Source organism: Thunnus albacares, chromosome 11 (genome assembly GCF_914725855.1).
Source record: "Thunnus albacares chromosome 11, fThuAlb1.1, whole genome shotgun sequence".
NCBI classification, from domain to species: Eukaryota; Metazoa; Chordata; class Actinopteri; order Scombriformes; family Scombridae; genus Thunnus; species Thunnus albacares.
This window is the reverse complement of record NC_058116.1, coordinates 27421155-27435407: the sequence shown is the minus strand read 5'-3', so window position 1 is coordinate 27435407 and position 14253 is coordinate 27421155. Positions and strand designations below refer to the sequence as shown.

Genomic DNA, 14253 nt, shown 5'->3' with positions numbered 1-14253 from the left:
TTGGTAGAGAGCAAAAACAGAGTGAATATTGGACTTACATTCACCAGGTGGACACAAACATGACCTCAGATGAATGATAATGTTGCTCTGTAACTGCTGGATGTGGAAATAAGCAACTGTTTGCAGGTTGTAGTGGATTAAATACATGTGCATTAAAGTATTTGTTTCATTGACCTTACAACTGCAGCAGCAAACAGTCTGGTTACGAAATCAATACCCTGAAAATGTGAGACAGAGCTGTAAATGTAAATACATGATGAATTCCAATGCTGTGATTCAGACCAATGTAGTTGTTTGGTGTTTGCTCAACACCAAACTGATCCAACATGACATCATGGGTGACTGTTCAAACAAAGAGTGATCTGTGTGTGAGTTAACAAACAGGATGTCCAAGTAACTTCCTCCCCCTCTATCTGTGATATTGGGGTTCCTCAGGGTAGCATTCTTGGTCCTTTACTCTTTCTCTTGTATATTAATGACTTACGTACTGTCTGTGGTTATTCTACTTATCTCTGATATGCAGATGATACTGGAAATTACTTCTCTGACTCAGTATTGATGTAATAAACACTAACCAGCAAACACTGACAACTGAATGTTTGTATTTCCATTCTCATAGGAAACATCTGTCACCACACACTTCTGGACAACAAAAGACTCGCTGTAATCAGGAAAACACAAATATTTGAGTGTTTATCTTGACATCCACGTCACATTTTAAGAGCATATTCAGAGACTTATGAAAGAGCTGAATAATAAACTGTATCTTTACATGACAAAACTAAATAAAACGTAATGTTTGAAAAGGAGATCTATGACGAAATGTATTACATTTGTCATCAACAAAGGAAAACTAAACGATAATGTTAAAGACGGACAAATGGAGAAATTCCTAATATAATCACATTTAGATCATATGTAACACAGTCATCTGTTCAGGGAAATAGTCTTTGTACCAAAACAAGGGAATTTAACTGTTACTATATATTCACTATACAAGCTTCCAATGCAGCCAAGACCTCCGCACACTGTGCTTGCCGTCATGTGTCCATCAGTTTTAAAAATGTCTGCAGGTAGCAGCTGGAACGTAGATGATAGGATTAATAAAGTCGCAGGTAGCAGAAAAGAAAAGCGTCTGATCTGCATTTACAGACGCTGATTCTCTACAGTGTGCTGTGTAAAATAGTCTTTGTGCTGAAAACTGAGAATGATTTGTGTTTCCATAACTGTAAATGTAAAAGAACAAAAAAAATGTTGCTCAGTTTCTCTTTATAACAACTTTCCTGTTTCCTTTTCACATTATAACAAAAGATTTTTCATATTATTATGACATATTTTGTTGTTATTAGTAGACACCAAATTATTAAATATTTACCAGAAATGTTTATCTTGCTATATCACAAAAACTTAATTTCACATGATGAAATGAACATCTGGTGTCATAACTACATTTTCTTGTTTTTCATAGCAGCAGAAATACACTGTGTATCAATTAAACAGCTATTTCTACACTTTTATAAATTTGAGGGGGCAATATCTACAAAAATGCATAATTATGCTTTTTTTTAACATGAATATTTGGCTGTTTGCAGATATCTTGATATCTTTTCACTTTTCTTCCTTATACAGTAGTATTGTCCTCTCCTTAATAAAACAAGTTGCTCTAATAGATTTTGTTTTTGTTTTTTTTTTGTCCAACAGAACAAGCTGAAAATAAAACAGCTGACACATAATTATTACATTAACATTCAGTAGTTGTGTTTCTAGCCACCTGATGAATATACAGTCAGTCCAATATTCACTTAATGTTTAATCAGATTAGATTTAATTAGATTTAATTTACATTGTATGATTATGTATATTTGTATTTTAGGTTATAGTTGTCTCATTTTTGTTTTTTATGTTTTCACTGGTTTGCTTTGGCCTTTGTTTTGAGTGTCTCTAACAGAGTCAGCACTAATCAGTGTCATCAGCACCACTTGCACAGGTCACATTGAGTAGGTAGAAATACCCGAGGTGTCATATACGATTTGTCCGCAATGAAAAAGGCGTCTATGCCGAAGCGTCTGTCTTTGTGCTCAACCATGTAAGTTAATAAAAAGAGATATGTTTGAGACATTTTTTGACTTTTGAACTTTGGTTTTGGTCTTCATCAACTCCTGAGAAAACAAATTTTGGCTCTTTAGCTGCTAAATGCTGCACTGTGTTCACAAGCCAGTCGCTAACTTTGTCTGTCTGACGTCACTAACACACACAATTTCTTGCATGTGACACGTAATGTTAATATAAAAATATTGATTATTGCAGCTTTAAAGTTTCTAAATTTTGTTGTGCAATCATGAAAGTGAATTAAATCTGTTTATTCATTGGTAAAAAGTTGTCAACTCAACCAGTTTAAAAACAGTGAGTTGACATTTAACAGTAGCTCAGCTTCCTTCTCCAGTTCCTGGAATTTAGTTTATGTGTGGCTTCCTGTCCGTGTGTTGGTTATTCATGTGGTCGCTCTCTGTGAACCGGTCTGCTGTCGCCTATGACTCAGGGACTTTGGGAGTTTGTCTGCTGTATGTATCACTGTGTCTTCTATCTCTTTCCATTTCTGGCTGCCTGCAGCGGGGCGTACCAGCATCTGTTATCATCTCCTGAGTCCCTCCCTTCTCATGTCCAATGCCAAATGATGTCCATTAGACCACGACGGTGCTGATGTCTCCAGGATGTCCATCGTCAGGCTCACTTACTGTTTATTCTGCAAATTCCACCATTAAAATTTTATCTGAGCTTGCTGACTATTGGCAGTCGTTGCACGCCTGACTGCTTGGAAGGGGAGTCCCTCTGGGTGCGGACCTTGGAGAGGTTTCTCTCCCCTATTTTCCTGATGAGGATTTAACTACAGCTTTTCTTTGTTCTCGTTGAGACTGACTTTTAGAGGAGATGTTTTTCTCTCAATGTTTTTGAATTTAAGATCTGGCATTATGGACCTTTTTGACAAATTTTTAAAAATACTGAGTCTATTTTAAACATATCTGTGACATTTTATTCACCAAAAGTTGTTTAGATTTCCATACAGCCCAGATTCCCGTCTGTCCTCCAGCAGGCCATTAGATTAGATTAGATTAGATTAGATTAGATTAGATTAGATTAGATTAGATAGATAGATGTATTTATTGGGAAATTCTTGTGTTACAGCAGCAGGTTATCCATTGCATGGGAACAGTAAATACATATCATATTTGATTTGACTTGGCTCTTGAGCCGTGAATTTCAAAATTTCAAATAACTTAAAAAGACAGAAGAGATAAAATTGAGTAATTTTACAGTACATGAGGGCTCCCACCATCACCCTAATCCATCCCAAAGCTCATTGGTTTTGTTTTCCACAATATCAGCCCTTTAAACATGAGCATGATGCCCTTCGACGCTCGAAATAGGAGCTACCAAAGAAAACGTGTCGCCCGTGGTGTCAACTTTACCCCTGTATCACTAAAAAAACACATATGTGGAAGGTCCTAAAATAGATCTTTGTGGTACACCCTAAATCCGATGAGAAAAAAACACACTGACGACGGTTATGAAGATAAGAGTTAAACTAAAATAATGCATTTTGAGAAACAGCTATAGTGTAGCTAGTTGAATTTTTTGACTGAGACGGTGATAAAATATTAAAGACATTATGTGCTGATGATAACTGATTGAAATTTAGCTTCTCAAATGTTTTAGCTGTAGTACAAATAATAGAAATTGGTCTTTCAGGTCACCACCTTTAAAGCAACTGTGACTAACTTTGGTTGCTAGAGGTGAATGACTAAGTGAGATTCCAAAACAAACTCAGCATAAGCCGCTCCTCGCCCCTCCTGTCCTGTTTCTTGAGCCTACGCCTACAGATGCCTGGGTGCAATAAACAGTGCGAAGCTCAAAGTGAACTGAAAACAGATTACTACATACTACAGTATTCCTCAGTCATATACCTCAAGTAACAAGGTTTATCATACTATCCTATCGTACTGCTCAGTGATACAACCTCATATCAGATATTCATTTGATCATTAGTCTAAAATCTCAATTAATGCACCTTTTTAAGAAGTTGAGTGACTTTAGTACATTTACAAATAGATGGAAGTTTAAAGGTGGATAAGGACGAATTAATCAGGTCAGCAAGTGGGAAAATAAGAAGTTAAGAAGCTAATTTTATAAACTTCTAGCTTCTCATCCAAATGTAAGGACACAGTGATCTTCAAGGTTGAAACATCAAACAACTTAAACAAGCAATAATTAAACAAGACAGTTTATCTACTCAACTCTATTAGCTCAAGAACACACCCTAAACAGATCAGGGTGCATATCAGGGTAGGTGTGTGGGTGTGTGTGTGTGTGTGTGTGAGTGTGTGTGTGTGTGTGTGTGTGTGAGAGAGAGAGAGGGAGAGAGAGAGAGAAATCAATCACTTAAAGGGTCATAACATTACGACACATCGCCTGGACTTGTCTTTTCCACTTCCACTAGTGGCACAGGTGGTGTTTCCACTGCTGGTGTAAAGAAATAAAGAGTCTGTCTGACAGCCAGCGGCGGTGATATAACGACACCACACAGACACACACTGCACAATATAAAGCGCGCCAAAGATAACACTCACTAACACTTCTGTTGACTCTTTTCAGAGACTTCCAGTCTTACTTACATAAATCCCTTAAAGCAGCGGTCGGCAAATAGCAGCCTGTCGGCCAAATTCAGCCGAATCCAGCAAAAATATTTGGCCCCTGATGAAAGCTGAAGTTTTGTTTTTCATAGTTTACATAACTTACTGTAGCATAATTCATCACAAATCTGCTGTAGACTCAAAAATAAACACAAGGCTCATGTAAATCCCAACAAATATAAACCTTATTGCATCTAATACTGTCCACACACCAGGAGAAGCACGAAAAGAGCTGAAATAAAGTCTAATAAACCAACCAGAAATTAAATTTTAACGTGTGAATTCTGACTTTTTTTTTTTAATTCCACAACTTTAGCCTGTTGGACCACAAATTTCTGTTTCACAAACACAAAAATGTGGCAGAAATGACCAATAAAATACATTTCTAGTAGGACTGCACCTAACGATTATTTTCATTATTGATTAATCCAACGATTATTTTCTTGATTAGTCGATAAATTCTATGAAATGTTAAAAATTTGCAGAAAAAAATGTTAAGATATTCAATTTACTGTCATATATGAAAAGGGCAAACAGCAAATCTTCACATCTGAGAAGCTGGATCCACCAAACGTTTGGTGTTTTTGCTTGAAAAATGACTGAAATGATTAATCGATTATTAATAGTTCCTCGTTTATTTTCAACTGATTGACGAGCTGTTGCAGCTCTGGTCTCGAAGTGCAAACACAGATCGTATATTCAGACATTTTTAGCCAAACGAGTATTAAAATAATACTGTTAGCATTAATTTACTAAATGTCAAAAATGACCTCAGATAGTGTTAAACTGAACAGTGTTATAAATTTAATTTAATTTAAATAAATAAAAAAAACATTTAGGCCACCCCAAATAAAAACCTAACAGCTGACTCCTGCCTTAAAGGACACGTTCACAATTTTTCAAGTCTGTCTTAAAACAACAGTCATGTACTTAAATGAACACTGGAAGAGGTTTTTCCTGCTGTAATCATTGTTTTAAGACACACTTCAGTGTTTAGCCTATGATGAGTGGTTTGGCCTGGCGGTGGGGTCCTTTAGAAGCTGCAGCATTTATTAACTGTTGTCTGTTCTGTACATTTACTGCCTGATTGATAACTTATTGCTAACCTTTTCCTCTGCTCCGCTCGTTCTCTTGCTTAACCACTGACTGGCTTACGCTCCGCCCTATTCCTTAAAAGGAGTTACGCTACCTGGAGTTTCCCAGGCAACGACACACACGTTGACTCAAGTTTCAAAACAGCGCTGCTCAGAGGCTCCCACATGATATTGATTTCCGAATGAATGGATATTTGGTGTTATTTTCAGCACTTAAAAATATATATTTTTGTACTATTATAGAGGAAACACTGCACTTGAAGCATTGTGAACCTTTCAAGTATAAAAACCGGGACACACAAGGAGCTCTAAGATAATTTGTTTATCCTTTAAGATATTGAACCAACAACCTACCAAGAAAAATGATGGTCTGCTTCCTGGCCGTCTTGACCTTTAAACTCTCGTGTTTGGGTGCTCCTTGGTCCCTGTTGATCCCGCTTTTCTGCAGGACCAGGATCATCGCCCGGCACATGAAGCCCACGCAGATCAACACAATCACGTAGACGAGGAAAGCCACAAAGATGCTGACCCTGTACATCACCCAGTGCTCCTTCATGTTGGTGCAGAAAGTCAGATTGTGGACGGTTTCGTTTGGTAGTTGGAGAGTGTGGCTCTGCGTTCCCGTGGCGGTCAGCAGCGGCAGCGCCACGACCATGGACACCAGCCAGGCAAAGGTGATGAGGACGGAGGTGCGTTTTTCTCTCAAGGCTTTGAAGCGGAACGGGTGGCAGATAGCAATGTAGCGCTCAAAGCTAAGCGTGGCCACATTAAGGATGGTGGCGTAGCTACAAGCCTCGAACAAGAAGTTGTAGATCTTACAGGAAGCGTCGCCTGATGCGGAGGTGAACGGGTTCCAGATGGCGCTGTAGAGCTCTACTGGCATGCCGATGATGAGCACCAACAAGTCCGAGCAGGCCAGGCTGACCATGTGGTTGGTCACGTTCTTCTGCAGGTAGCCGTTTCGCTTCAGCACTTGAGTCACTTTGATTGTGACCGAATTACCCATGATACCCGTCACCAAGATGAGGCTGTAAAAGACCGTCAGGAAGATTTTGACAGGATAGTTGGGTTCAATCAGCCTCCAGTCTTTAGTCTGTGCTTCCTCCATTTCCTCACTCATGATAGCCGACTTGTGAGCTCAGATTTTCCAGGTATTGATTTTATCCCGTAGCTTGTCAGTTCTGCTGGGTGCAGTCGCTGTGATTAGAGCCGAGACCCAGAGGTGAGCACTTCTCCCAGATAACAGCACACACTCAAGACTTTTCTTTGTCTAAAATGATTCCTGAGTCTTCAAGAAGATGATTCCGGTGGCTGAGAAACTCCAAATCACAATGATTTCATGATATTCCACAGCAGTAAAATATAAAGACTCTACTGAACTTTCTATGAGGTTCTAAATATTCAGTGTCTTAAGCCCAAAAGTCCAGTATGTGTCCCCGAGTCTGGTCCTTTTTATCTCTGATGACCATCTGGGATTCCTGAGAGTCCTCACAGGTCCTGGTCTGAAGTTGGTTGGTTTCACCTCAGTCTGGTAGAGCAAAGTGTTAGCCAACACTCCCCTCGCTCAAATATCCTCCTCCCTCCCACGAGGGCAGGGCAGTTAAACATTAAACACAGGACAGCGTGAGTGTTCAGGTCTGGTTTCATTTCTTATCATCGGCACTAACGTGCTTCCCTTTCACGCACATGCTTGTTTTGTTTTACACTGATTTGCGGTTGAGATTAGAAATACGGTTAAAAGGTTTGTTAAGACAAGAAAAAGAGAGAGCAACAACATGTCTGACTTTGACCACAATAAATCTAATATGTGTGAGATTTACAACCTTGTAGTTTTGTTTGGAGATAATGTTAAAGATAAAGCAGCAGATATGAGCCTCAAAGAACCTGAACGTGATATTGACATGGCTGAGAATGTGAACTTAAGAAATAAAGACAAAGAAGAAAGATTTGGGAAGACAGAGAAGTCAAATGTGGACAAAAAAATGCAGGTTTTTGATTTTAAAAAAAAGAGACTATGAGTGCAGGGAGGTTGAAAAGTTCAAACAGGGAGAAGGCTGAAATAAACCAGGCTTGAGATGAATATACTTTCCACTGAGTTCATGCCTGTAAGAGATACAACAGGCCTCATGCAAGAACATTTTAGATTCTTATCTTAAAACAAAGATTTTTTTTTTTTTTCTATGAGTTTTGCAAGTTGGATGCAACAAACTCTCTTTGGCTACATTCACATCACATGCTGAAAATGGCCCAAATTTTTTTTTTCATATCAGATCTGGGCTACTTGTGTGCATATGTGGTCCTGGATCTGCTTCATATCTGATCTCTGGCTGTGCGACCGCTGTCAGAACAATCAGATCGGACCTCATGTGTTGTTTTTTTTTCATCATCATTCAGTGTCAGCAGCTCACAGCTTGATAAAATAAACATGGAAGAGAACAACAACAATAGCAACGACACGGATCGATGGAGAGACGAGGAAGTTTCACATTTGTTGGACATTTATGGAGAAGTTTCTATTCAAGCCAAACTGGAAGGAAGTTATTGTAACTGAATGCTTGAACAGCAGCCACGTCGTCCATGTTTATAATTTGACTGTTGCACAAATGATGTTATTGTTGTTATCCATGCGACTCACGTTTCAGTTAAATCTGCACGTGTGCACGGATACACGTCACTTGGATCTGAATAAAAAATCAGAATTGAACATTGAGGCCTGTGACATGAACGTAGCCTTAACTGCCCGAACTTGTTGTACATCGCTCGTTTCACCCTGATGAACTGATGTCACCTGTTAATGAGTATGCAAACATTTGTTAGATTTGAACAGGAGGAATGATTACAGCGTCCTTAAAACTCCAAATTCATTTAGATTAAAACAAACACGTTCCTCCACTTGTGAAGAAAGTCAGACTGTCTGTTCATGACTCGTATGAATTTGTACATTTCATTCATACTTCAGATAAAATTCTTAAATACAAGAAAACTAATGAATGCCACAAATTTTCTTAAATCCCTCGTATCTCTTATCTGTTCATATTAGTGGTTCTTGCATGAGGTCCACTGTTGATATGAAGAAAATAGAACTTGAACTATTTCTTCAATTCAGATCGGGTGATAACATTTGAGCGGCTGATAAAACCTTTTATATAATGATTAATGTGTAACCCAGACTTCTTGGTGGGTAATAATCAGACTACAGGAAAGCTTCTTTAATCAACACTGACTTCCCAGCAGCCCTCTCACTCTATCAGCACATGTTACTCTGTTACTGTTACATAAACAAGTGTCCCCCTTAAACAACGGCAGATAGGAACTAAAGTGACTTCCTATTTAGAAAAGGGGACATGAATAAGCAACTTAAATGTTACACATATATAACAAATGAATAAAATAATAGTTAAAGTGCTTTAAATGATGATGAAACAATATTATATAATAAATAATAACATTTTGGAATTATTCCTATGTAAAATATATAACTTACCCAATACTGTAAAGCTTGTGTGGCAGATTTTTAACTGAAATAACCCAAAAATATAACGTGTGCTACAGTTATTATGCTTACAAGGCCTTTTTTTCTGCTCTTATAATATGTATCTTTTAGAAGCAAAAACCCTTTAAACACTCAGAGGCCATTATTAATCTTAAAAGCATCTGTTTTTCATCCCCTAGACAAAGCTGAAATGATGTCAACATGTTGAACCTGATTAGATTAAAGCTCTGAGTGCCCTCTCACTGTGATTGAACGCATTTCCAGCCAGATGTTAACTTACTGTCCCCAAAGTGAAGAAAGTAAAAATCGAGGCTGATGTTAATCATGATACTGAAGATCTGAATTATCTGTATCGTGTTCAGACGGCTGCTTGTAATTAAGTTGCATGAGACAATACATTTGTTAGACGTCGATAACGAGGCGCTCGTGCGTAAGATTGCATGAAATTGTCTTTGTGACTTTGAAATAAACACATTACGGAGTGTATTGTGCTGCGTATGCTGAGCTATAAACCATCTGTTAGATGTTAAAAAAAGACATAAAACGGATGATGACAAACATGAAAAGAGCTCATGTAGCTTCACTAATGTCTGATTATTTATGTGACAAAACCAGTCATGCATTTGATAAAGAAGGATAACAACTTGTGTGTTGTCAGAGCTGGTTGTTTTATTTCTAAAGAATAAAAGAAATAGTCAAGTCAGTTTTATCTGTATAGCCCAATATCACAAATTTGCCTCAGGGGTCTTTACAGTCTGTACAGTTTTACAACATCCTCTGTCCTCAGACTCTCGATTCAAATAAGGAAAAACTCCCTAAAAAACCTTTAACAGAGGAAATAAAAGGAAGAAACCTCAGGAAGAGCAGCAGAGGAGGATCCCTCTCCCATTACGGACAGATGACTAGAACACGGCATTGAACAGGATAATAAAATGATTTATAATATATATAAAGAATGTGATGAAGAGGACGCGGAGCAGCTTCCAGGTGTCACCAGAACAAAACAAAACAGGAGCTACTGAGCCACGAGACCTTCATCACCATGGAGACCTGGCAGGAGACACTCACATCTCACCGTCCACACGCACACAGAGGAGGAGAAGAGACAAGAAAAGACATGATTCACACAGGAGAGAGAGAGAGAAGGATGAAGACATCATTCAGAGAGAGAGAGAGAGAGAGAGAGAGAGAGAGACGTGAGGCGAGGATGGAAAACCAGATCCAGGATGTGAGCGGCTCCAGGATGGATGCTGATCCAGCAAAAAGAGAGACAATAGGCTGAGAAGAAAGAGAGGAACAAACAAACAGAAGGTTATTTACTTTAGTCTCCACTTGAAAAGATTAAAAGGTCTACTTGAAACGTCTTGGGGGGAAATATATTCTATACAAGGTCTAAACTATCTGTTGCGTTATATAACGACGGGTTCTAGTCAACATTCAGGCCACTAGACTGATGGTGTTTGGTTGTTTGCAGGCACTCAGCAGCACAATCAGCGTTCTACACTTTATAGAGTTTGTTTGGCCTCTATTATCTGAATATATACTGACAGGAATGTAAAAGCAGACCTGCAATGTTTTCATTCAACATTATAGAGAATGTTTTATGTCTTTGTTTTGTCTTTTCTGACGAGATGAGCGACCCTGAAGAGGTGAATGTGTGTGAATATGAAGCTCTGCTGCTTCCAGGAGACGCTCCTTTAAGCAGTTTATAACTGGATAACATTACAAGCTTCTCTCTTTGTGTGCAGATGTTCTTTTTTCTTTGTCTTTTTTTTTCATTAGTTTAATAGACAACCACAATAAAATATAGTTTTTCAGCTTTTAACAGCGATAACACAGCCGGTGTAAACTTGTTATATACCTGATGAATCTAACCTGTTCATGAGCAGGTTAACGTCTGTGAGATTTGATTATTAGCATAATCAATACTCCTAAAATCTCCATATAAGGCAACAAGTTCTGCTCAGTCTGTCAGCTTTCATTCACAAAAATGTTCCCAAAGAGTAAAAAAAAAAACAAGAATTTCACACTGCAGAGCTTCGAGTCCTGCAGTTCTGCAAATATCGATCGAAATGTTTTAGTCTTTCTTCACACATTTTATTAAAATATAGCTTCATGCAGTGATTCTGGGGTTCAAGCAACACAGACTATTAGAAGTTGAAACTTTCAACTTCTAATAGTCAAAAATATCCACCAAGTTTGGTGATATTTGGCCTAATTTGCACGTGTTTGGAGCTGTTGGCGCCCCATATTGAAAGATTTCAGAATAGTTTTACACACATGGTTCAACGTTGTTATGAAACACATCCTGTGAGTTTTATAATGATCAGACAATTTCTGATTTGAATGAAACTTTCAGGGTATGTTTCAGGTACTTATATGGTGATATCCTGTTAGTTTTGTGATGATCAGCCCGACAGTTGTTGACTTTGGTCTATTGTGCTGAGTCATGTCCTTTTGAAGTTCATAGGTCAATATCTTGAAAACTAGATGAGATATCAATAAGCTTTATGCAGCTTTTGATAAGATTGGTCCAATAATGATCCACAGAAAATTTGGTAGCAATCAGACCAACAGTTTAGGAGGAGAGGAAAAAAAATTAAAAATGGTGGAAAATCTACGTGGACGCAAATGGGCGTGGCTTATATGAGTAGATTCATCTGGACAACAGAATCCAGGAGAAACCCTGACCCTGATATTGTTTGTGAGACTTAGGGTTCAAAAGTTACAGTCCAAAACATGCAGTTTGTTGTTGTAGCGCCCCCGTGTGGCCCAGTGGAGTAGTATTTCTTGGGCAGCACTTGCACAAAACTTCTGATCGATGAGCAAATTCTCATTTCTCTCTCGTTTAGCATCTCACAGGAATCTGTTCCAATATTTCTGAATATTAGTCATAATAAAACAGCACAAAAACAACAAGGTTTCATCCCTTCAGGCTCGAACACCTCATTAGACGACATAGTCCAGACATAACACAGCAAATACATGCAAATATAATCTCAGAGAAATAAACACAGTTTCAACACATCTTAACATTTAAAATGTGTTTTCAAAAGTATGATTCTGTAATGACATGAAATTTGACACACAGATTTTAAAAAGATATGTTTTAATAGTGCAGTGTAACTATGAAAACAGGCTCGCAAAATAAAAAGGATAATTACAAGAGCTTAAGTTGATAAAAGAGACGTTTCTATTACAGCTTTTCTCATGAGTTTCTTTAAGATCGTATAACAAATTAATTCATGAAACTTAAAAGACAAAGAAACCATTCAGATTTTTAAAAAACAAACAAACAAACAAAACAAAGTACCTGAGAAAGAAAAAAATCATATCAATGATTCCACAAGCACCAGTGATAAAGTCAACGTGGGGAAATATCACCACTTGTAATGTGATGATCCTTGAAAAGCTTTCATACTCGCAATCGTGACAGAAGGTGGGATGGAAACAAAATAAACAAACAAAACAAAACAAACAAAAAATGTAATAATGAACATGAAGTAGACGAGTTTATGTGTCTCACTTAAAGTGCTCAACCTGTTAATTTACCCTCACAGGCGGATTATTACTTCCTCCACTTCATGCGTCCAGTCAGTGACGAGTGCAGTAAAAAAAACACTCCGTAGATGATGAAGATGTACAAACACAAACACACACACAAGTCTGACATTTAACAGGATGAGAGGAACAACATGGACGATTCACCTTCAAACTGTAGTGTTTACATCCTGGATTACGTGACAGACACTGAGGCTACTAAAAGAAATGCTTTTTTTATCTCATCACAGGAAATCACAAACAGGGTAAATATTTTTTTTTTTTTTTTTGCTTTTGAGAAATGGAAAAAAAAAAAGGATCATATAATCTCAGTTGCAAGTTAAATTTGGCTGATACATAAAACATAAAATAACACATAATCTGAGAAGAGGAATCTTTAGTGGTCATCTGAATTTCACAAACAAAAACATCAATACTTGTGTTAAATGTTCACTGTGTACAGTATTTACACCCATTTATGAAAACCGCTCGTTTTTTTCCGAGCAGACGACCGTTATTGCAGCAAGGCGGTTTGTAGCTTATAGCGGAAGGCTTACTATCAGTTCATATTCATTAAAAAACAAACAAACAAAAAAAAAAACAAAGACTATGTCTCTATCACAGTTTGTCTTCATGATCCAGCACTGTCGAGAGGAAGAGGAGGAAGATATGAAAGATGCTTTCTCGTTAACGTACGGTGGGATGTCGTCGTTCTTCACGTCCAGAACATCAGACTAACAAAGGTTTCTCTGAGTCTCAGGTTGGAAAAACTTGAAGGATATTTTCTGTTAGAGCTGCAACGATTTGGTCGATTAATCGATTTGTTCATCGACAGAAAATTAACCAGCAACTATTTTGATAACCGTTCAATCGTATTTTTAAAGCAAAAATGCCAAAAATCACTTGTTCCAGATTCTTGAATGTGAGGATTTGATGCTTTTTTTGTCAGATATGATAATAATCTGAATATTTTTGGATTTTGAACAGTTCAATTGAATAAAATAAGCAATTTGAATATGTTACCTTGAACTGTTTTCTCTATTTTCTGACATTTTGAAGACAAAACTCTTCTGCAGATTAACCGATAATGAGAATTATCATCAGATGCAGCCCTAAATTAAAATATTCAACCCTGTCAGGAAAGTGTTGGCGTCACCTGGAGGCCTTAAGGAGATGAAAAATATCTCACAACACACACACACACACACACACACCTGGAGGTCACTCTGAGCAGCAGCTCCTGTTGTAGCTGGTTGATTCTAGTCGTACAGATGTGTCACATGGACAATTTGTAAAAAAAAGAATCACGGATGAAACGGAAGGAAAATTAGTGCGATGACACTCCAGATGGCACTAATTTCAACAGATGCAGGTGTTGAAATTAGTGACAGTGCTGCTGTATATAATTCAAGGAGGCGCTTCACTGATATCCTGCCTC

The 14253-nt window shown here is 37.8% G+C and overlaps 1 protein-coding gene across 1 annotated transcript in view; it reads right to left on the bottom strand.

The window, feature by feature from the left end:
• Positions 1-7477, bottom strand: part of gpr39 (G protein-coupled receptor 39) — a 42347-nt gene extending 34870 nt beyond the window's left edge. Inside the window, exon 1 of the mRNA XM_044366675.1 lies at positions 6137-7477. Within this exon, the coding sequence (XP_044222610.1) occupies positions 6137-6902 (766 nt within the window). The 5' untranslated portion in view covers positions 6903-7477. The remainder of the gene's footprint in view (positions 1-6136) is intronic.
• Positions 7478-14253: the final 6776 nt, after the last annotated feature.